Source organism: Nasonia vitripennis, chromosome 5 (genome assembly GCF_009193385.2).
Source record: "Nasonia vitripennis strain AsymCx chromosome 5, Nvit_psr_1.1, whole genome shotgun sequence".
NCBI classification, from domain to species: domain Eukaryota; kingdom Metazoa; phylum Arthropoda; class Insecta; order Hymenoptera; family Pteromalidae; genus Nasonia; species Nasonia vitripennis.
Genome location: NC_045761.1, coordinates 22424291 through 22447970, shown reverse-complemented (window position 1 = coordinate 22447970; position 23680 = coordinate 22424291). Strand labels below are relative to the sequence as shown.

Sequence of the window (23680 nt, the reverse complement as noted above, 5' to 3'; positions counted from 1 at the left end):
TATAACTAAAATAATAATAATTGCATTGTTGAAATAATAATTGCAAAATCATACGAAAACACAAGTAAAACTAGTAAGAAGCACTTATCAGTACGTGATTGATTGCAAGGTATGTACAACACAAGTTACGCTAATTAATATCGATATAATCTCTGATTAGATATAGTCACTGAGAAAATAGATCTATTTTAAACAGTTTGCTGAGAATTCAGACATTTTTATTCAAAATTGTTAATATTCTTAATGACCGAGAGTATAAAACTATAGAATTAACTTACACAATAATAATTTGAAATTACACAAGGAAAATAATCTTCAATAATGTCTGCTTTTTAATTAACTTGTCAAGTTTTCATGTGTCAGTTTATCCATGCATATCTCATTACACGTATCTGTACAGAGATTTAATTTTTTTCAATATCGTTTTATTATCGAAATAACGTGCGTACATATGTGACTGCGTTATCACTAACTCTGTACACGGACAACGACATCGGTAGACTTATTTTGTTCAGTTCGGGTGAGAATAAGACAATACAGGTTGAAACGTGATTCTACGAATCTCAAGCCGAGTGAATTTGAGAGTGAATCGAAAGGAAAACGGTGTGGTAAATTTTATCATTTCTCCGTAAAACGTGCCTATCATGTCCGAAGACGAAATTGAGAGCAACAACAATGTCACGTAAGTTTATAGTGATTAAAGGTATTATTAATTTTCTCATAAGTAGTGCAGTGGTGTCATTAAAGAAATGGATCGTAAAATCTTTCAAACGTTTCGTGGCATTGTTACATAAAGGTGTTAATTATGTAAGGCAGTACTGCTTTACTTGCGAATTTTCAAATTAAGTAAGCAATTATATAGGTCTAAGAAAAATCAGTCGCGAGCATGACCTGTAGACATTTCTACAGACGACATATATTTTGTATCATTCAAAGTGTAAAAAATGACGTTTTCATGCACCGTCGAATATATCTGGAGCAATAAAGTCCCCGCATGAAGGTCGAAGACCTCAGAATTGCTTCCGTAAAATTTTTTATAAGTTTGATAGCTTCTTTGGCCTTGCGACCGTTCCGTTGACTGGATATCATAGACCTAATTTAGCAGACACCAAAAAGACATTCGGATTATCAAATATAACATTTTTAAGTGAATTCGGAAGAGGTCAACATATTCGTTATTTTGGAAACGTTTTTATTTACTAAAAAATAAAGTTATCAATGGTGGTACAAGTAATGTTTGTGACAAATACTTCATATACTTACATTTTGCGGTAAAATGAAAAATTATATTTATGTATACAATCAAACATCCATGGAAATTATTCACAAAAATGAATAACGCTATAATACAATAATTTGGATTATATTTTATAGAATGATAATCCTGATATAAGGTTACGATTTGTATATGTTTTATACAATTATAAATTCGCTAATACGTTATCCAAACGAATGAAATTGATTTATGATTTTGATTAGTTTTTTCTTCATATAATTTTGTTGCATACAACGTCTATGCAAATATTAGAGTTTCGAGCTTTTGTATGCAAATGAAAAATAACTAAAGAAATATGTATTAATGTACAACGATTTGATGATAAAGAAAATTCATACATTTTGCATACGGCACTTATGCAAATATCAGTGTCTCGAGCATCTTGTATGCAAATAATAAGTAACCAAAAAAAGGTGTTTTCATGTACAACAATTCGGATCACAAATCGATGATCTGGAATATCAAAATAAAGAAAATTTACACTTTGCTCGTACGATATACATTCATGATTTGTATAATAAATAATCCCTTTTATACTTAGAAGTGAATATAGCTATAATTCAATCAAAAAACACTATAGTCTCTTACTTTCTCAAAAAATAATACTATTCTGCAATCCTATAGTATTGTATACACACAAAGTCTATTCAACAGCCTTTAAAAATAAAAAATAATCACTTATATGTAAACAATAGTCGAAGAACCGATCTCATGCGATTAATTTGAGTCAGGAACGTACTTTTATAGAAACAGTTTGCATTGTTTTTAAAATCTAAACATTCTCAATGAAACATTTGAGTAAAAGAGTTTAGAGAAAAAAAACAGTGATACATGAGTAGAGATTAAGATAAATATTTCTGATAGTACATAATCTTATACTATATGATAAGAATATCCTGGATAGAATTGACATAACAAATAAGAGAAGGCTACATATTCGATCGGTCATTGTTCTGTTAAATCACTAAATTAACGGTAGTCTTCGTTTTACATTTTGGAGGTGTCCTCAACAGTCTTCTTCGAACTCGAGAAATAGGAAAGGCTAGCATCATTTGTATAACATCTGCAACATGAAAGACAATAATTATTAGCTTATCCTGTGATTAATAATTATTAAAAATGTAGAACACACAGTCGTTTCTGAATTCGACGAAACGAATACGCGAGAGAAAAATTTGACCAACTATCAACAACCGCTTTAAATAAAAAATGCAGACTCAACGTTTGCTTTCCAGCCAAAAAGATGCTTCTGTACAAAAAAAAAAGCAAAATACATGAAGCAAGAGGAAAGTTCGATATTGTTAGGTAAACACAAAAAACTCGGTAATCTCGAATAGCCTATCGAACTTCTGAAGCAGCCCGAAAACAGTGAATCATAATTTCATTAAAGACATCGTATCGCGTTATCGTTGCACGCGGCTCTTCCCTCTGAATGATCGCGCAAGGGCGACAAGACGCTTTGGTATAATCGATGTTGCGCACGGACTCTCTTTTTCGTCCTCGTCGTGTCTGCACACGACACAATGACGATCTCGAGAATTTCCCGATCGCCTATCGCGTACATGTTGTATATAGTGTATGAGACGCAGAGAGGCACGTATCACGCAATACTGACGTTTTTCTTTTAATTTTTGATTCGTTTTGGCACGGCATCAACTCGTTGTTGTGCCGAGGCGGTATTGCGATGTATAGCTAAAATGAATGATTTGCTGTTATCAAGCCCTTTGCTAGATGGGAAAAAATATTAATTATCTGTGGGTTTTTCATGAGTCAAATCCATCATTCGACGATTCTATTTACCAGGAAACTACACTTTCGAGTTAAAACAAATGCACAAACATGAAGTTTGTAATTGAAATATTAACCAGCAAATCTTTAATCTTTCTAATACAAGTTCATCATAAGAGTTAATCAATTCTAAATTAGCTCGATATGATGTGTCGATAAATCAATAAACATTTCTGCTGAAGCAGACCTTTTATAGCACTAATAAAATTTTATTGATTTCGAGTCGAGAATTTTCGAGAAATTTCAAAATCAATGACCAAAGATTGTCCTTCAATACGACTTGTTGCATAAGAATAACGACATATTAATTTTAATCGCATAACCGATAAGAACAATCGATATAGCGTTTCAATAGGTGCGCAGATCCGACTTCCCGACACCTTCCAATTAATGAACCATTCGAACTAATAATGAATTTTGCAACAATCCATACAAACAAACAAGAAGAGCCCGATCGGTATCGAGCAACGTTTGAGAAAAAACAACAAACATGGTATATAGAATACATATAAATAAACGTGAGCTACTCTTATCTGCGTAAAACTGTCCGACATATAATACGGGAGGGGAAAGAGATGACAAGAATGTGGGAAGTCCGAAGGAGCCTCGCACTTACACCTCAAACGACATATCTGAGCCCAAGACTCGGAAATCGGCTATAGCAGCGCTCCCGGACACCACAACGGGGACTTTTGTTTATTTAACTAGAGTGACGTGTGTAATGGCTCAACCCGCTTGTAATCTCCGTCTCTGTCCGGCTGTACGTCTGTGTGTATGTGTGTATATCTCTTTGGCGAGGAAAAGAGAAACGACGATAGAACGAGAGACGGAGATACAACGTTTGAAGCAGGGCTAAGAACTCGGGGGCACTGACAACCAGTTGAGCACAAGACACGAGAGCGCTAATTCGCCCTATATGGCCAAAGCGCCAAACGCACTTCTCATTACAGTACTTACTCAACATGGACGGCGAAAAGATCAAACTGTGAGTGTGATTGTCAGTAATTTCTTTTTTCACGTTTTGCTTCTAATATGCAAGAATCGGTTTCGGTGTAATGATGCGTGAGGTTTTTTGCGATGATTTTACGGATGATTGAGAAAAGGATTGTGTGAGATTTTCCGAGAAGTTGTCGGCGGTTGCATTATCGTGTCCAAGTTTTTTTTTATTGCGTGATCGCTTCTTGGGATACTATATATTATTGTAGTGAGGATTGTTGAATTCAGTGGGTGATTTTTATTTTTATTATAAATATGTGTGAATTGACTATTTACTATGTGCGTAACAGCACATTGGATACAATTAGTTATTTTTGTACGATTTTTTTTAACGAAGTAATGCAAGCTATCACTTGGATGTTTGAGAACCATAGACTCGGTATCTTGTGTGTCTAAAGATTTCGTGAATTCCTCGAATTTTTATAGAGATTTCTATACCCGTATCTTTTAATGTACACGATATTTGGAAATCGGGATTACTATCTGATAAAAAAGGTGTCTATTCTTGTTCGATTATTTTTATCATAAAACTACTATTCGCCATTATGCCCATTAACCTATTTTGTAAACAGATGAGGCTCATTTTATTTTACCTAAATAATACTTATAATTCCAAAATATACTAATAAATTTCTATGAATTCTTGAATAACAACAAGATGGTTAATGACTCCAAGTTCTTCGTCACTTTTATAAAACGTATCCACATTGCAGAGCGAGAGACAATGGTAAATTGCATAACAATTTCGCTAGTCATAAAAGGTTTAGAGCCGTCACGTTAGTGTTTAGCAATCTCGAGTGGAATAATTGAGGCTTACTCGCATAACGATACAAAAATTGCGACCTTGGACCAGTTCACTGCATTGTATTCGTTACGCATTTCAAATAGGATATGTACATTCGTACAGTTTTTGCGATACACGCGAAAAAAAAAACGTGAACTGCGTGTACAAGTGGATGATAAGAAAATCTGCCGTGAGCCCATATTTCGCGACTAATTCGCTCGTATACTGCAGTATCTCGTGAACGAATAGTGGTTATATAGTTGAGAAATAAACTTTCTAACATCAGGACTAACTTTTTTTCACGAGAATTATCATCGAAATTGCCCTTATACTCTGCATCCTACTCTGAAACTATACACAAACGCGAACGTAATCCTGTATGTACACACGAATTTTTCATCCATCACAATAGACCTACATAATACACAAATACCCATCCGTCTAGACTGCAAATCAACCCATCGATACAACAATGTAATATTCACAGCGATTCACACAAAGCCATTCAAACAGTTATGCTCTACACACCCAGGCGAAAAATTCGCAAAAAAAAAAAATTCTCCGAAACACAACAAAGGCCCATCAACGATAACTCGATACGACGATTCAAAGGACGCGTTTAGCATATCGACACATTCGAAGGCCCTCGGTGTACCGTTGTTGGCCCGGACGCGAGGTTAATACCGCGAGTGTATAATACACGTACATAATCCTCGTCGACACTTTCACGAAGCGGCAGCGGCGGCGGCTACAGAGAGCATCGAGGCGCATGAACTCGACGCGTTCTCCAGTCGCGCGAGATTCACCGACGTGGAGAACCTCGCGCTCCAGTCCTCTTCTTCTCCTTTTTTTGTTCTTTTTTTCCTGCACAGCAGCGCGACTCCTTTCATACGTCGCGACGTATCACACGGTTTCACAGCTGTGTGGCATCGGATACAGTGATGTGTGCACCTGTTGTGTGATTTTTCCGATTGGAGACGAATAGGATGTAAATATTTTTGACGAGGAGGTTTTTGCGGCTGTGCGGTCGGAGTGTTTAGTTTTGGGACTGCGGTCGCTCGATGATTTTCCCGTTTGTCAGAGGTGCCGGTGTCTCGTTGGGACGGCTTGTAATCGCTTGTAATGACGTAGTGTGATGTGAAAGTATCGTGGAAAAATCGGAGCTGCGACTATGGCTGGAGATTTGTAAATTTTGCTTGTTGCATACGATTATTCTCTTTTATATAGTTTAAAAAATATATATACGTGTTTTAAGCGTTAGCGGCTGGAAAAATAAAATTTTCAACGGCGTATTTTCGTACGAACTGCAAGCGCGACGAGAGCTGTTCTACTCTGAGTAATAATTAGACGTGGCTCTGAACAGTGTATTTTTTCCTTGATTGGCAGGATGATATTACAAACGTGTATTTTATAACCACGGATGGAATAGTTATACCTGCCAGCTATAAAAGAGAATGCGCGCGGGATTCGAAATGTTTAAACAATCCGAGTATTTTATCTCTTCGACTTTTGATACGAATATTTGCGTTTAAACGAAATTAAAATCTATTGTTCGGTTCGTGTAAAAGTTGACGCTTACAAATGCTAAAACTATTTTCGGTGAGTAACTATATTCCGATTGAAAACAAAATTATGAAACCTGTTTGCTATTCAAAGAGATATTTTCTCATTTGTCCTTCGGTGCGTTTCTAATACAGCAAAAAACTATATGTTTAAATGATTGTGGATTTTAAAATAGAGAGAACTCGAGTTAATGAAGTTTTTAGTGTACATGTAAAATAAATTATTTGCAATGTATAGGAATAATTATATACTCGTTTCTGAAAAACGTTTTTTTTTTTAAATAAATTAAAAGAAAAAAATTCTATTGCAAAATGTATAAAATCAAACGTTTCATACTGGCAGTGACTACAACTAAAAGGAATTGAAAAATGTATAAAGAGAAAAAAGCGACAAACGTAGGAAAAAAGACAGGAAGACTAGGCTGATAGTGTCATCCGTGTGTGTAACGGAAACCGCCCGTGAATACACGAGTAATTTATAAATCATCAAACAAACGAACAAACTCTCGCCTTGCGAAGTCTTTTACGTGTTGTTCTCGTAAACATCGACAGGCTGGATTAATTTTTATCTCGGAGGAAATTGCATTCTTTGTTTAATTGAGATACAAATTTGCGTAAAATTGCCGTGCGTGAGAGAAAAACAAAATTTTGAGAAGACGAATTTTTGAGCAGATCAACATTTTACGTCACTGATCACCACGTCATGCATGCCTCAGAAATTTAGTGCCGTAATTCTTTTTTTTCTTTAAAATGCAATACTTTAAACACGCCTACTTTTCTTTGTATAAATATAGACGCGATGCACGGGTTAATGTTTTTATCCTGATGCATCTACATAAGTGACTGTCGGTAAAGTGGAGGCCTTTGGTGCAACGTTAATTAATGATAATAACCATTTACATTTTTTAATTGGGTAGGCGTAACAAGGGGATCATTGTGTATTTAAATATTTTTTAAATATCCGATTTAACATTATCTAATATCAATCATTTTATTGAAATTTACGTAATCCTCCTCGTAAAAGTTTTAACTAAATATTGACGCTTATAATTTGAACTAGCGGTTGGCAACAAATATTATCTCTTCGCGGAATTTCCAATGTCGTTATAACAACGTCGTTATAGCAAATATTCACCCAATAAAATTATTAATATTTTCATTTTCTGCTTTTCTAAATTCCTTAACGATCAAAACTTTTTTAAAGTTTGGAAAGATCGAGATTTTTACTTTTCTTTTTGTCCAGCCACTTCTAATCCTTGTAACCATTGAAATGAAATCTTTATCATCTCGGGTACATTTGCAACGATAATACTCATGAATAAACTATTAAAGATGAAACTATAAAAGTAAAATATTTCAACAGCTATATAAACTAACTCTAAAATAATAAAAAAAAGACATCGAAAGCACAAATTACTTTCTACAATTCCAACGATTATTTACAATCTTCGCCACAATAACTTACAATCGCATACAGCACTTCCGGTCGGAATGAAAGAAAAAGCCCTCATATCAGCCAGACCCATTCGAAAACTCCATACATCCGTCCTCGAGACATCGATACCCGATCGGTCGAGCGCACGCAAAACCAACCCGGCAGTCGAAGCCGCACTTAACTATCCACTCCGATCACGGTACAGCCGTCGAAAAAAGAAACCTTATTATAAAAAAAAGGCCATCAACAGCGCAGCAGCACGAGAGAAGCTACCGGCCGAAATAGAAGAAAAAATTTGAAAAAAATCCAGACTTTGCGGTATAGCACCAGAAGAAATCGTCCGTCGTCGCGTGTCAGCGTCGCGCGATATTATGGCCTTACGTGCGCGTAGGAGCAGCAGCGAGTCCTCGGTGGTGGTGCTACCGAGGCATCGAGTCGGAGCAACTGGACGGAGTAGGTTCAGTCCTCGTGGACTTCTCGCCGCGCAGCAACGTCGACGAAGACACTACGAGCCACTCGACGATACTCGTAGAGTTAATCGAGTCAGGTCAGCGGTTAGCAGTAGCAGCAGCAACAGCAGTATGGCCAGCACCGACGATAACAAGATGCAACAAGAGACGCTGAAGACCAGCAGTGATAAGGGAGAGAACGTGGAGAACAGGTCAGAGGGTGTATCGGTTTTGAATTTTTTGTTGTCTGGTATCGATTGCGCGGAGAACAGAAAATTTATTCTCGATTAATTTTGCAACGGGATGGTGTGGGTATAAACAATGGAATCAATTGCGCTTCGTTGCATCAGGCAATTGTTCTGTCGATAGCTATCGCGTTTTTTTTATTTTTCATCGAATAGAAACATGATTTAATGTTTTGATCGGTCACTGTTGTGATAAATACGTATGAATGAAGTCCACAGGAGTCATTAACCCATACTATTATAAATTTATCATTCGAGTGAGTAGTGAGTTCGAGGAGAGAGAGCACGCGATGTCTGAAAGTTACAAATCATCCTTATCAAGAATGCTTGTTTTTAGAATTGAAAATTTGTACTGGATCTGAGAATAGAACGTCAGAGTAATAGTATAGTCAACGGATCACGATTTTACTGTCGTTGGGCTTAAGTGATGCTCGGTGGTATTTAACCGTTAGATAATCGTTTATAGAGTTGTAGTCTATAAAGAGTTTTTTTAACGATGTTCTTAGTTTATGAATCGACATTTATATCGACTTCTGAATATTCGTCTTCCGATTGTAAAATTATCCACTACCCTACCGATTTTCCAATTTAACATGACTTACTTATAATTTGCCAATACTAATTGCAATTTCGTATTTCGAAGCGATAGCCAATAATTAAATAAATTAAATCGTGGGAAAATTGACCGAATACGCCACCCAGTGATAGATTAGCATACAACTCCAGAACGTCATTAGAGCAGTAATCAACTCATTTAAAGCTTTTTGCGTAGGAGCATGTGTTCTTCCAATTACCCTATGTAAACATAGTTACCGAGAGCATAGAACAATAGTTTAATAAAGCCGCTAATTGGTTTCTTGAAAAATATCGTACTTCTCAACTCGAACTTCTGGATACAATTACAGTCCTTAGGCTGATTAATTAGATAAGATAACGCGAAATGACCCATAATTGAAAGCAATTATTAAAAATAGATTCCCATTTATCTCGATACACAACGAGCTCGTTTGCTGCAACCAGATGAATGATTGCTGAAATTTGAGATTCGCGTGCACTACCGCTGACGCGCCTAATGATAGTTATTAAAAATAAAAAAAAACAATCAGCCTATGAAATCGATAAAAGAAATTAAATCGACACCTCTTGATCGATGAGAAGTGCAAAGAAATCGCTTTTCTTACGAATCGGCGCACAGTGATAGATGAGCGGAGAAAAAGAAATCCATTTCCTATGAGGCGTAAACACGGAAAAAATGAAGCGCGTTACCATTAAAGTCTTACATAAAACCTCGTGCGATTATTTGTATTCTGCTTTGCGCATAGTTAATTTCCGAATGAAAATAAACGCTTCCAATATGCGCGCACGCGCGAGCGCAAGAAAGACAAGTGACTTTAAATATCTCGCAAACAATAAGCAGAGATTAATGTTGCGTTACCATTCTAATACCTATTCATCGATTCCATCCCGGTGCAGTTAACACCTTCGAGGCACTTTTTTGTGATTCATTGTCAATTAAACATTTATGAGATGTTTTCCCCTTGTCTATACAAATGTCATCGAGAAATGCGCAGCGTCTTGGGACGAAATTTTTGATGATTCGAGTTAGAAAATTCGATAGAAATGTGTCATGGCATTGGACTTCACGGAATGGAAAAAAATGCAAGGACCTAATATAAGTCTACTTTTGTATCTTTTGAAACCGGTTCTTAAGTCCGCAGAAATTCAGTCATTGATATACGCGTTCTGGAATCTCGATCCCATACCCCTATAAAAATTCTGCGAGATTTGCTCGAACACGATGTGAATTTTACGATATAGCTCGAGATCAAAACTATCGTTTCAAAAGTCATAATTCTCATTTACCCAGATAAACGTACCGAGAGAGTATCATCGTAAGTTTGCTACGTGACTAAGACAAATCGCGTGAAATCAGACATTGACTTCGCGGCTTTGTCTGAAAATACAATAAATCACGGAAATCTATGTTTCGACGCAGACGCTATGACAAATCTAATACAATATCGAAGTTAAAACGAATTGGCCTTGCTCGATAAAGCATAGCGGCAGGGCACGAGCGCGATTATTGAATTTAATCCGCCATGACAATTAAGAAACATTTCAATAGACATATGCGTGAGCATCGGGAAGATTTATCAGGTTTTGCACACGACTTCGTTATTGACAAACGAGAGAGGCAAGTAAAAAGTCGTAGCAAAAACTCGATGCTTCGTTTTGCACACGGCATGATCCCCGCGGACGAAGGTGTTCGCGGGTGTAGACCCGCGGTACGATAACGCTGTTATATGCTGTCGATGCACGCAGAGCTTTATCGAAATCACGAGACAAGCTTTTACCAGGAACTTGCACACGTGCCGAAAGACTATTTTCATTGGGTACAAATGTGATGATCAGCGAGGAATCACTAATTTCTAGAATTGATGACCTTTGTAATTAACAAATGATTGCCAGCCTCTTCATCTATGAGGAGTAAATGACAATTACGTAAAATGTTAGTAAAACATAAGGAAAATCTTGATTTACTGGTATACACCTAACTACAATTTTTTATACAAATCAGATCGTATATAGCAGCGCTCGATTTCTAGTTCGCTCCAAACAACAATCTCTTTTTGATAGTATAGTCGCTTGGTCATCAATTAGATAGTCGTGTTAAATTAAAAAATCTAAAACTAATCAAATTCATTTTTATTCTTTTCAGTTGCACCGACAAGGCGGCGTTTGGTTATGGGACCACCATCCCACCCAACAATGAAGCGAACGAAAAGGATCTCGCTTCGAAAAAAGTCATTTTCTGCGTGCACGGAAAACTTTCCGGTTGCTGCACGCTGGTCAAAGGAGGAAGTGTTGAAGACTGCGCACCCATTGATTTTCGGTCAAATTCCACGCCTTGTGAGTATATTGCTTTTGATGTTTTTTAAGTTTTTAAAATCTTAGCTTATTCTAAAGGAAAATGACTAGACTTATAACCTGTGTGGATCTTACCTCTTGTTGCGAGGAGTTAAGTTGCTGAGTTCTCAGCAGAATCTCCAAAGTGATGCGTAAAATAGAGATCTAAATCCACCGAGTCAGTTCTTCTAAAAGCGCCATTACACTTTTGAGAATCACTTTGGCAATATTTTTCCTGAAATTGATTAAATAATTAAATTTTCTATCCAATGATTTAAAATTTGAATGCAGAATCATTGTATTTACCTTTTTGTCGACTAGAACAATAAACTTCTTTCTGTGTGCACTTATGTAGTTATTCAGATCACTTACGGATTTAAATCCTGTCTTCTGAGATATATTACGTCCAATTTCATAAGGAATCTTGCGTCCTTTCTTTATAAACTCAAGCAGCCGCTCAGATCTCAACAGAGTGGCAATGTTCTAAAACACATTACCAAATTTATAAATACTTTGTTAAATATGCTTAAACCTCTAAGCAAAGATTGCATCATTAAATTACGTAAAAATAGTGTTGCTCCAAAGCACAAATTTCCATACTCTCTAATATTTTTAAGTTGAGATCTCAAATAATAAAGGAGCGTACCTTATCTGATGCAATTTCAACATCAGCTAATTTCTTTGTCCGCTTCTTCACCTTGCTGCGTTTGCGAGAGTCCTTTAACAATGAAAACACAGTCAAACATGGGCAAAAAATCCATTCGAATTAAAATCAAGTATATAGCAAGCAAAAATCCTGAATAATCAGACATACCTCTGTGCACGGCTCAGGACACAGCAATTTGTTCTTCTTGTGCCTCTTTATCCTTCTCTGCATAAGCTGAAATCGCAGAGAAACTTATCAGTACTTCAAAGACAACAACAACCACTGCACTGTCTCCCAAAACTCGATTTAAAAATTCTCGAAATAAAAGGAATTTAATATAACCTAAAATTCTCGCACAAACTCCTCCCATCCTCCCGAACACCAGCGAAACCCAGAGAAAAAATCAACGAAATCACCCTCACCTTGTAAGTAGAGTTGATGATCGGCACGCGGAAATTTTGATCCTTCTTTTCCGTCTCGACGCTCACGGGGAGCAAGGGTTCCTTCAAATCGTTTGAATTCGATGCTAGTTCGTCGTTTTCCGTCTCCTTCTTCGCCATCGTATCCACTTTTGTTTTTCGATTCGCTCAACAAATCGAGGATAAGACTTTTAAACGGCTCCCGCACACAGGTGGCAAATAACAAATACGAATCGCTGATTTGTTTATCCCCTCGCGGATCTTTAACTCACGCGTTTCACGTCACGACGCATTATCCCACTATGGCACAGCGTTCAACGGTCTATATATGCCAGAGGCCAGATGTGCAGCAGCGACGCTCCCTATAGGGCTGCAGGCAGATAAATACGTGAACTGCCGATTGAACGAGTCCAGACCTGCAACGCCGGACGATTGGGTCGGACTGTTTGGGCGGCGAATTCGAAACTCTCGCGTTGTTTTGACTATTTGAATTTTAAATTAAAAATCTTCTTATTGCAGTTGAGGATCACTGTCACCGAGAGAGGAACGAAGATATCGATAAAAAGGCACGTAAAAAGCTGATAATCGCCAGCGTATTATGCGTCGTTTTTATGATAATGGAAATAGTCGGTAAGTGAAAGAATTTTAATTTTCCAATGTTTATGTCTCGCTTGAGGACACATTAAAAGTAAAATGCAATTGAAAATTACAGGAGGAGTGATGTCGAACAGTTTGGCGATAGCCACTGACGCGGCTCACTTACTCACCGACTTCGCGTCCTTCATGATATCATTGTTTTCGATATGGGTGGCGAGCAGGCCGCCGACCAAGAAAATGCCCTTTGGGTGGTATCGAGCTGAGGTAAACACATTTCTTTACTTGTAAAATAATGTTATCGTACGTATCTGGGTAATTCATAATAACGGTTAATTTGCGTAGGTTATCGGAGCTTTGACATCGGTTCTGTTGATTTGGGTGGTGACAGGTGTTCTGTTCTTCCTTGCGGTTGAGCGGATAATCAACAAGAACTTCGAGCTCGACGCTTCCGTGATGTTGATCACGTCCGCGGTGGGAGTTGCCGTTAATTTAGTGTAAGTGTAACGTTAAGACTGAAATATCAAATTTGGATAATGTTTGATAAAACGGTTGATTGTAAATAACGGATCTCTTATTATCGTGCACAATTATGACATAAAAGTTAAGGATCACAAGTGCGAAACAGGTCATTTAAAATAACAGCTACCGTTCAATTATTTATGACCTTCTATATTCTAATAACTGCATTGCAAAACATAAATTTGATGTTCGAAACGATCAATTTCAAAAAACGGCCATTCTCTCTCAATTAGTTACCGCGTCGTATCGCACAAAACTATAATTACAAACTAGCGCGCAAAACCCGTCGTGTTTTGCGTGTAAGCCACGTTCACTGGCGCCATTCAATTATATGTACCGAAAATCGTTTCTAGTACGTATAAGCGTTTTGAAAAAATGTTTGTCACGGTAAAAAGTTGTGTTTTCAAAATATCTACAACTTTTATATTTAAGGTTTTTATGTAAAATGTATAGCCTCAAAGTTTTATGATAAATAACTCGAATGCCTGTTAACTCGAATTAAAAGCATTTTCACGCTTAAGTGTTAGTAGGAAACTTTTTTTTAAACTTTTTTTGGTAGAATTCATAGAATTCGAGTTAGAGCCAAAAAACCGCATTCTGCGTAAACATGCAGGATCAAGCCCAAAATAAATTTGGCACCTTACTATTACGAGGGGAGTTCGTACACAAATTTTTAGCCCGATTGATAAAAGTCTCTCAGAGATAATCGTGTAACACCAAAATTTGTATTTAAAAAACACGCAAAAATTGAACAAACTGTGCCCGCATTTAAAGAAAACGTAGACGATCGGGATTAAAAATAATGAGTTTTCAGGTTTGTGCGAGAGGAGACTCTTCCCAAAATTTCAGCCCGATCGGTCGAAAATTGCGTGAGATATCGCATCTCACAAATTTTTTGAATTAAAATTAAATAACGCACTCTATTTAAACTAACAACTCAATTACTCCTCACCTTCGATCGCTCGTAAAAATGAACCATCAAACAAAAATTCAACTCCACCAACTTCCTTATATACAAGCACACTGCACTTAACTTCCTACCAAACTCACTTTTTCCATCGCAAAACACCTTCCAGCACAACCACAGCTCGTTTTTCTCACCGAAAACAATAAAAAAAAAGATTATTCCAAACCATACGTCCTCCACAGAATGGGCCTAACCCTGCATCAGCACGGTCACGGTCACGGCGGCCACAGCCACGGTCACGACCACGGCCACGATCACAATCACGGCGCCGTCAAAGGCGAGAAATCCGATCACGATCACGAGGGCAGCGGCGAGCTGGAGACGAGCCACAAACACGGAGCCACCGACAGGAACATCAACGTCAGGGCTGCCTTCGTACATGTGCTCGGCGATTTCATTCAAAGCGCCGGCGTCTTCATTGCCGCGCTCGTTATCTACTTCAAGGTATATATAGCGGCTTTAATCGAGCTATTGTTGCGCTGCATCGATTTCTTTTACGCGATTGTATTGAGAACGAGATGGTATTGTACTTTTGAGTATACTCGAGGATTATTATGTATACACATCGAAGGATATTCCATTGAATGTTATGAGTAACGATAAAAACGCACTTTGTCGGTTTGTTTTTTTTTTCAACCGGAAATCGTATAGCAGTGCACCAATACAATAAAACTGACGACGGTTATCTTTTATTGCTGGAAGCCCAATTAATATTTATAAATAGGCACTTCGGGGAAGGTTGGCGGCGTGCTGCGGTAAACGATTACTTAATTTCATGCGGTTCTAAAAGTTTTAACGTCCCATTAAATTTACGCGCTTTTTTTTAAAGCTTTGCTACTGTGAAAGAAGTTAAAATTTCATCGTTTTGCGTTACAGCCGGAGTGGAGCATAGTGGATCCGATCTGTACGTTCCTCTTCTCGATTCTGGTGGTGCTGACCACAGTGGCCATCATCAAGGACGTCATCAACGTCCTCATGGAAGGTATTCCCAAAGGCTTCGATTACTCGCAGGTCGAGAGCACGTTTATGCAGATCGACGGCGTCGTCAAGGTCCACAATTTGAGAATCTGGGCTCTCTCCCTGGACAAGACCGCCCTGTCGGCTCACCTCGCCATAAGTGAGTATATAAATTCAAAATCATTGAATGAAGCTGTAATTCGAATTTCACTACAATCGATAATCGATTTGTTCACAGGACCAGGAGTTAGCCCCCAGACGATCCTGCGAACGGCCACGAGGAACATCCACGAGAAGTACAGCTTCTTCGAGATGACTCTTCAGATCGAGGAATTCGACGAGAAGATGGAAAACTGCAAGCAGTGCAAGCCTCCGGTTCAGTAATCGTGTACACGCGCAGTGCAACATGTATTGAAAAGTATAATAAGCCAATACGTGCCTAATAACGGAGGTGAAAGTCCGAGAAATTTCACGAGTAGCCGAAGGTGCTGCTTAGGTAAATAGCAAAGAAAAAAGAAGAAGAAGAAGAAAGTGCGAGGAACTCTATTATATGTGTATATGCAGCAGTATTGACGCATTTTAAAGACGATAATTTAGCGTGTTCAACGAGTATTTTGTTTTTAGAGTTTTCTGTTGTTTTTTCTTTCTTTCGAAGTTCTTCGTTCTGTGCCGAGAGACGATAAGAAAGGTGAGAAAAGTGAACGCGTACGCGAGATTATGGCTGAGTGGTGAGAATGCGGTTTCTTTTTGTCATTCGCGTGAGAGAGAAAGAAGCGTCAACAAATTATTGTAGATGGGAAGAGAGAGAGTGTAAAGTTCTTAGAAAAAGTAAACTTTTTTTAACGCGACGATCGTCGTGTGATCTTGATTGATTTACTCCATATTATAAACGTCACGACACATACTTATAATTTGAACAAATTATCGAGAACAATTTTATATTCGTATCATATTCCTGAATTAATTATGTCATTTTTCCCCTATTATACATGTGATGTTTATGTAATGTTATGTAAGGATTATAAGATATTATATTCCATCAGTGTACTTAATGGATAGTTATAAAATACACTTTGTCCTAATGAGCATTTTAGGACGATGTTATATCATTATTGTTAAATAATAAAATATGAAAATTCAATGAACTTAATCCTCCTTGCGATTGTTATTAAAACCTCTGCGAACGAAAGTTAAAATTTCAAAAGCAGATCCCTGCAATCGTCGATAAATCCGATTCTTCTATATCTTAAGCGTTTAATGATAGATATTACGTTAATTCAGCGGTAAGATAAAATATTTCTTCTTTAATTCACACCATCATTGCAATCCGTTTCATAACAAACTACCTACAAATTGTCATTTCCAGAACCAACAAAACACAAACCCCATCAACGGATCTCAATAAAAAAAAAATCAATCAATAACACACCCACATTACAGTTACATATCTCGTGCCTCTACAGACACACATAAAACCAGTGCGCGCGAACGAAAACAGCTATAAGTAACCACATCCGCAGTGGAAGCCTAGATCACCTGCGGCTCTATGAAGAAACGTTTACCAAGCCTATACCTTCGCATAAACATACACCTCCGGCGGTACACTTGTACAGTCGCGCTATGCGCGTTATCAAGAGGCTGGATCACAGAAAGATGGCGTATGGTTCGCGGTCGTCCTTGAAATTTCATTGAGGAGAGGGGCACAGGTGTGTGTGTATGTGTAAGCACTGCTTCGTGTCGTAATGATTTCAGCTCGCGCGGAAAATCTCTCTCTCTCTCTCTCTCTCTCTCTCTCTCTCTCTCTCTCTCTCTCTCTCTCTCTCTCCGTCGCACTTTATATAGATATAGGATGTTTATAATATATAATATATAACTACATCGCCTATGCGTAGATATACCTATATTATAATGAGTCGCACGCACGCGGGCGCTATAACAGGTTCGGATTTCAAATCGAATTCCAATTTACGCGCTCGGATTTTCCATTCAGTGCACGCGAGCGCCCATGCATTAATAATGCGCGCGTGTGTGTATATATGTATATATAGCGCGCAACAGGTTCTCCTGCGACGAAGAAGACTCAAGGTGACTGTCCCAATTATTGACTGCGTATACGAAGTGGAGATCGAAGCGCGGACAATGGATTTTCGTTCGTTTTTCATTGTTCAATTATATTTTGATTTGTAACGATTTTTATTATGTCCTATAGAGAGAGATAGAGAGAGAGCCGCTTATGCTTTTTTTTATCTCGCGACTTGTATAATAGCCGTTTCGTTACGTCAGCTCCGATGCATTTAAATTCGCTATATTTTTTATTGTTATACACGTCACGTCGTTCGAAAAAGGCAATATCCTTATGACACGCGCAGTAGCCGATAATAGTAGCGCCTATATATGTTTGAAAAGACAGTTAATCGTAACGGCGCCGATGTAATCGATTATTATTCAAACGCGTACACGCGCGTGTAAAAATTGATAAGCAGCTGCGGAATTCGCTCAATTATCTTTTTAGTCAAATAGCTTTTCGATGTTGTTTTGTACATTATAATCGCGTACACTCGATCGGTTTTTTAAATTCGAGCATCGGTGATAAAGTTCCAGAACGTTTTATATTATAACGTCTTTTTTATTACCTGTTATAATCACTATAACCGATTTTTACCGATCTCGACGCCATACGTTCAAAAAAAAAAAAAGAAAAAAATTCCAAAAAGCCCGACAAGTAAGACATTTCCTCAATCGTCAGCCTATTCAATTATTGACACTCGGCCGCATCGGAATTTTAATGGAAAAAATCTCGCGTAAACAGAGAACACAGCGCTAATGGCTCATGACCGTTGCGACACTTGCTACATGGAACGCCGCGTTCGAGAATTCAAATTTCACCTTACACCCATAACCTCGCACTTATACATTATATTATATTCGTATCTCCGCATAATTCGCGATTCCCAAAAAACGCTTCCGCTACTCCTTATAAGAGTAGGCGTCTCTCGCGCTCACCTCCTCGAGTATTTATCATCAACAGGCACGTCCGTCGAATAAATAAACGGTACCCCTTCCTTCCGCGAAGAACGTCCGATTTTTTCGTTCGCGTTCTCTACTCCTGCGCGCGCGGAGGTCCCCTCCTCTCTCCAAGACTCACATCGCATCGGCTCGCTCGCGAACAACTATACATCGCAGTAGTGCGTGTAGTAGGCGAGAGCGCGAACGCTTTTCGCGGCGGCTCTACTTTGTTATTCGCCGCTTTTCGTTGTTTACTCGCGCACTTTCCGATTATCGCTTGTATCTACGACCGTTTGTTTATGTACTATATACACCCACCTGTTGTGCAACGATCTCCCGCAGCATCGATCATCACCTTGCACATTATATACCCACACGTCGGGCTGATTAAATATTCGCGACAGTTTTTTCGAAAGTGCGCCGCACCTCTGCGCGTTATTATAAGCCCGTAGGTGTGCGTATATATACATATAAGTTTCTCCGTCTACTCGGCTCGCTGTGCCTGTGTGTATGTGTGTATACGTGTGTAAAAAAAGCGAGAAGACGGAAGGATCGGAAAAGAGGAGAGAAGAGAGAATATTATAAGCGACTATAGCAGGTTGGAAGAGGAGTAGCGCGCGCGAGAAGGTGGGGGAGAAAAAGGGAGAGAGTGGAAATATTTTCGTTATAAGTACTTATATACGCGCGATGAAAGGATGCTCGGCGCGCACCACACGTCATTGACAAAGCCAAGGAATTCTCGTAAACATCGAGTCTTCAACGGCGCCCATTCACGTGCCTCCCAGCGGCCGCATTCGCGGATCCCTGAGAAAACAACGCTCGTAGCATCAGCAGTCACCTGTCAGCCTGCAGCAGTTCTCTCTGATTAATACGGAGGTTATGTTTCGCAACCGCGGCCTAAACTGAAAAACACACGAGCCTCGCCGCATATATGCACAACTGCTGCTGTTTGTTGTTTCTCCGGAGAAATCGCAGGTAGATACACAGTCGATGATTTTTACGCGGACGCGAACTCGCTTATAAGTTTATCATTGCGACAGTTGTGTGTGTTGGTCACATGCTTTTTTTCTCTCTCTCTCTCTCTCTCTCTCTCTCTCTCGCGCGCGCAGCAGCAGCAACGTTCTGTCTCGGCGCGCTCGACTGATCCGTTCGCTTTTTTCCTTCTGCTCTTTGACGTTTCTCTTTCTGACTCTCCTCTCACTTTTGTTTTTTGCATTGTCAATCTGTCCACTTTTAGACGGAGAGAGAGACGAGAGGTGCGCGCTGTTGCCCCCCAATCGAGACGAGCTTTTCTCGCTTCTGTGCTGAAATTTCACTGGAATTTTTCCTACTCTCTTACGGGTACTCCTCGCGCTCGCGCGAGACTCGAGTTCAATTGCAAAACTGGCCAGTGTTAAGTAAGGGGAGCTGGATTCCTTTGGCTCTGCATAAATTTACTTTAGGATTCTTCTTACACTTGAGGTATCCCATTAGCTTGTTACGTAACTCAATTGTTTAACATCTCTCTTTTTCCATGAAGCCACTTGCGCAAAGCACTCCTTACTAACAATGCAATGTGCATAGCATTAACTAGCTCTGTTTGATGGGTACACATACATACGTTGGTTAATCATTTGCCATGTGTATAAACAAGCATTTTTTCAGTTGACATTGTCCTTGATGTAAAAGAGCGCTGATAGCACTACTCACATCTCTTATGTATACATGAGTCTTTTTTTTTTGGTGATAGCCATTCAGAGTTCTTTGAACTCCTTATCTTCTCCTTGATTACGCAAACAGATCTAATCGTGTCTACGCTATAAATACCAAGAGTAGTCGGTATAATTGTTTCAATTTTTTTTCTTTAGGAATCCCAAATCCATGTTCAACATGTATTTAACAATCAACCTGCATGATGAGTGCTATTGAGTGAAGCTGGTTGGCTAAATTTTTATGCTACTCACAAAAGCCTTAAGACAGTAACAAAATGGAAAGGAGTCATGCTTCCAATTTCAGTGGAGCTGGATCGAATCCACATGAATGTTGGGAAGTTTACCAAAAGGTCTTAGAAGAAACTAAAACTTTGGATGATTATCTCGATGAGGAATGCAGTCCAAGAAGTTTTGATGGTACGTATTCAATGCGTTGGAATTTGTTGAAACAAATATTAATTTACTGATTTACTAATTAATACTTCTATAGAAGGTGAAGAAGAAGCTGAGTGGTTGCGGGCAGCTGGCTTAGGGGAGCTCACCGAACCATGGAAAGAAGGCAGAGAAATTCAGCCAGAAGAATTAGGTGCAGCACTACGTCCATTATCGCGTGCACAAGCTGAAGCTGTTAAACGGCGCGTGCGCTCACTCAATCATACAGTAAAGCAGCGTTATAATCAACGGCAGAGAGTTCGCAAGCCAGACATCAGGGATGTTTTTAAAGATGCCGAGGTGCGCTCTTTTCCGCGATTACAATACAAGGATAATTTGCTTATTTCTTGTATGTTAATAAAAAACTTTTTACTAGGTATCAAGCACTGGAACGAGATCCAGGAGTGCTACGCCGGACTCTCTTGATTCAGTTTCTGGTGAAACACCAGAAAGTGCGTCGCCCCCTTCACCTCCCACTGTTACTGTAATTACTCCTCATCATGGAAAGTAAGGATAAATGCTGTACAATCATTTTTAATCGAGAAAATTGATGGTCGCTTTTTTAAACGAATACTTTGTTATTTCAGCTCACATGTTCCAAGTTTTGTTTCAATGTTCCACCGAAATTCGCACGAAAACAAAGAAGGAATACGTAGGTTACCAAGTGCTCCTTCATCAGCTCATAATACTACTTTGAACACAACTTCGACTTCATTGCCTGTACAAGAAATTTTCCGACGTTCCGGTCATTGGTCTCATAGAGGCGATGTAGCTGGAGGAGATTCCGGTATGATTTATACAATAGTTTTGGTTCTTGCTTCTAAGCAACGTTTTAGCAACGTGGAATCTAATAAAAGTTAATTTTCAGAAGGAATAAAATTAACGGCTTATCAGAGATTAGGAACAATACACTTATCTAGACCGACAATCCAAAGGCTTAGTGGTAGTGATCCTAGTGAAGTTGCCAATGCAGACTCAGAGCCTACAGAGAAGTTGGATTCTTCGAAAGATAACAGCTTGAGGTTTTTCATCGTTTTTTTTTTCCCAAAGAGTCATTTGTCAATCAGGCAATTGCGTAACGCGTAATAAATTGTACATTACAGACGAAGCTCTGGAAGTCATGCTACTGTCACTCGAAGTCACAGCAGTCTGTATGGTTCGAGAGCGAGAGAAGAAAACATAGGGACGCGTCCGTTAAATCGTACTTCATCGCACGGACATTTGAGTTTCGAAGAAATGTGCAGAGCTAATGAGACGAAAAATCAAGACTGGGACTCTAACGATCTTGCTTTGGACGACGGTTATACACAGCATGGAATAGAACTCTTATCTCAACGAGATCTCACTAGGCTTCAACCATTGCTATGGCTCGAACTTACTGCCGTTTTTGATAAATATAATTTACCTCTTGTGAGAAGAAAACCCAATAAACGTAGGAGAAAATGTGAGTATAAGCAGACTGAAACATGCAGCTCAATTTAAATAATTTCGTTAATTTACAAGATGCATTAATTAAATTTGTGATTTCTCAGCTGGCAATTTATTCGGCGTATCTTTATCTACGCTTCTCCTTAGAGACAATCAATTGACGAGTGAAGAAAGTAATACACCGTTAGTGTTCCAAAAAATTCTTCATGAATTAACAAATCGAGGTGTGAAGGAGGAAGGAATCTTGCGCGTTGGAGGTCATAAACAGAAAGTTAGTTACATTTTTTACGTTACTGTTCTCATAAACAGTCATTTATAAAGACTAATGAAATGATTTATTTAACGTATAGGTTGAAATGCTATGCGCAGAGCTTGAAACTGACTTTTATAGTAAGCCAAAAGAGATGGATAAACTTTTCAAACGAATCCCGTGCCATGATCTATCAGTAGTTTTGAAAAAGTTACTTCGCGACTTACCACAACCGCTTCTTACTGTCGAACTGATAGATGCCTTTTATCAAACACATGGTATATTCATACGTTTCTTTTGCATAATCATATTGCAAAGTACAACATATACATTTTTGCTTTGTTATTAGGTGTCAAGAATCCAAATGATCTCGCCTACTCTTTGAATCTATTGGTGCTGCTACTTCCTGTCGAGCATCGTTGTACTTTAAAAACGTTACTCGGCTTCCTCAAACTTGTAATAGAAAACCAGAGCTCAAACAAAATGTCGATTCACAATGTAGCTATGATAGTAGCGCCTTCGTTGTTCCCGCCCCGATACATTTATCCAAGAGATCGAACTGATTTAAGTGCTCAAGTAAATATGGCTGCTGTATGTTGTCAGGTGACTGAAGCTATAATTACGAACTTTGATAGACTATGGGATGTGCCAAGTGAGCTGATTAACCAGCTCAAAAGGCAAGCCAAAGAAGAACGATATAGAAAGTTTAAGAAAAAGTATTGATGATTATACTTGTGTTGTTATAAAAGTCACTCAAAGTGATAGCAAGTGCTCTTAGATTTAATGTAAATCAGTGCCTTTTTCACTTTTAAATGCATACGTTTATACGAAAAGTCGTAGCGTGAAAAGCAGCGTAAATCCCAACAAAATGTACAAATTGTACTCTACGTACTTTTTATTGATCTTTTGATCAATCATATGCTGATAAAATCAAGCCTTACTCATATATTATAGTTAACTTTGTATTCAATATTCTTCTATAGTATTTTGTAACTACTAGTGCAATAACTTTTAAAATAATACCATCCGTCTATGTATATCACATTTATGTCAAAGAAAATTGGCGGTATAAAAAACATTTTATTTATTAAACATCGAAAAAGCAAGTGATTTTGAAGTTAAAAAAAAATAATGTCCGTTACTTTTTAAGTTTCACGAATACATCGAATTGAAACATATCTATTCAGATAATTAAGAAAACTATTTGATTAGTATTGATAATATTTATTATTCATTAATTTTATTATATCAAGACTAATTTTTCCATCTACCTGAACTGCTCAATGAAGCCATAATCTCCTTACTCAATGGTGCATTATTTTGATT

At 38.3% G+C, this 23680-nt stretch overlaps 3 protein-coding genes across 14 annotated transcripts; 2 read left to right on the top strand and 1 right to left on the bottom strand.

Annotated features, from left to right (window-relative positions):
* The first annotated feature begins 136 nt into the window (after positions 1-136).
* Positions 137-16693, top strand: LOC100123888 (zinc transporter 2). 7 transcript variants are annotated; one of them, XM_008209154.4, is made up of 9 exons: positions 5628-5832; positions 8092-8502; positions 11255-11445; positions 13027-13137; positions 13220-13368; positions 13447-13598; positions 14773-15034; positions 15467-15707; positions 15786-16688. In XM_008209154.4, the coding sequence occupies exons 2-9, from the start codon at positions 8213-8215 to the stop codon at positions 15929-15931; spliced, it is 1542 nt and encodes a 513-aa protein (XP_008207376.1). In that variant the 5' UTR covers positions 5628-5832; positions 8092-8212; the 3' UTR covers positions 15932-16688. The 7 variants fall into 7 exon arrangements, with proteins under 7 accessions (XP_016841363.1, XP_001607657.2, XP_008207376.1 ...); XM_032600465.1 differs by having other exon boundaries at positions 8081-8502; XM_032600464.1 differs by having other exon boundaries at positions 8047-8502.
* Positions 1176-12946, bottom strand: LOC100114777. The gene is made up of 6 exons (XM_001608146.6): positions 12511-12946; positions 12257-12322; positions 12089-12160; positions 11749-11925; positions 11539-11677; positions 1176-2339 (listed from the first exon to the last, which is right to left on the bottom strand). Exons 1-5 carry the CDS (start codon positions 12646-12648, stop codon positions 11555-11557), a joined length of 576 nt encoding a protein of 191 aa, XP_001608196.1. The 5' UTR covers positions 12649-12946; the 3' UTR covers positions 1176-2339; positions 11539-11554.
* A 1997-nt stretch (positions 16694-18690) lies between the features above and the next one.
* On the top strand, positions 18691-23654 carry LOC100123892 (rho GTPase-activating protein conundrum). 6 transcript variants are annotated; one of them, XM_032600460.1, is made up of 11 exons: positions 18691-19151; positions 19791-20014; positions 20401-20661; positions 20735-20976; positions 21053-21183; positions 21264-21463; positions 21545-21698; positions 21780-22120; positions 22209-22375; positions 22455-22632; positions 22704-23654. In XM_032600460.1, exons 3-11 carry the CDS (start codon positions 20520-20522, stop codon positions 23075-23077), a joined length of 1929 nt encoding a protein of 642 aa, XP_032456351.1. In that variant the 5' UTR covers positions 18691-19151; positions 19791-20014; positions 20401-20519; the 3' UTR covers positions 23078-23654. The 6 variants fall into 6 exon arrangements, with proteins under 6 accessions (XP_032456351.1, XP_016841511.1, XP_008207378.1 ...); XM_016986022.3 differs by lacking the exon at positions 19791-20014; XM_008209156.4 differs by lacking the exon at positions 19791-20014 and having other exon boundaries at positions 18691-19528; positions 20549-20661.
* Positions 23655-23680: the final 26 nt, after the last annotated feature.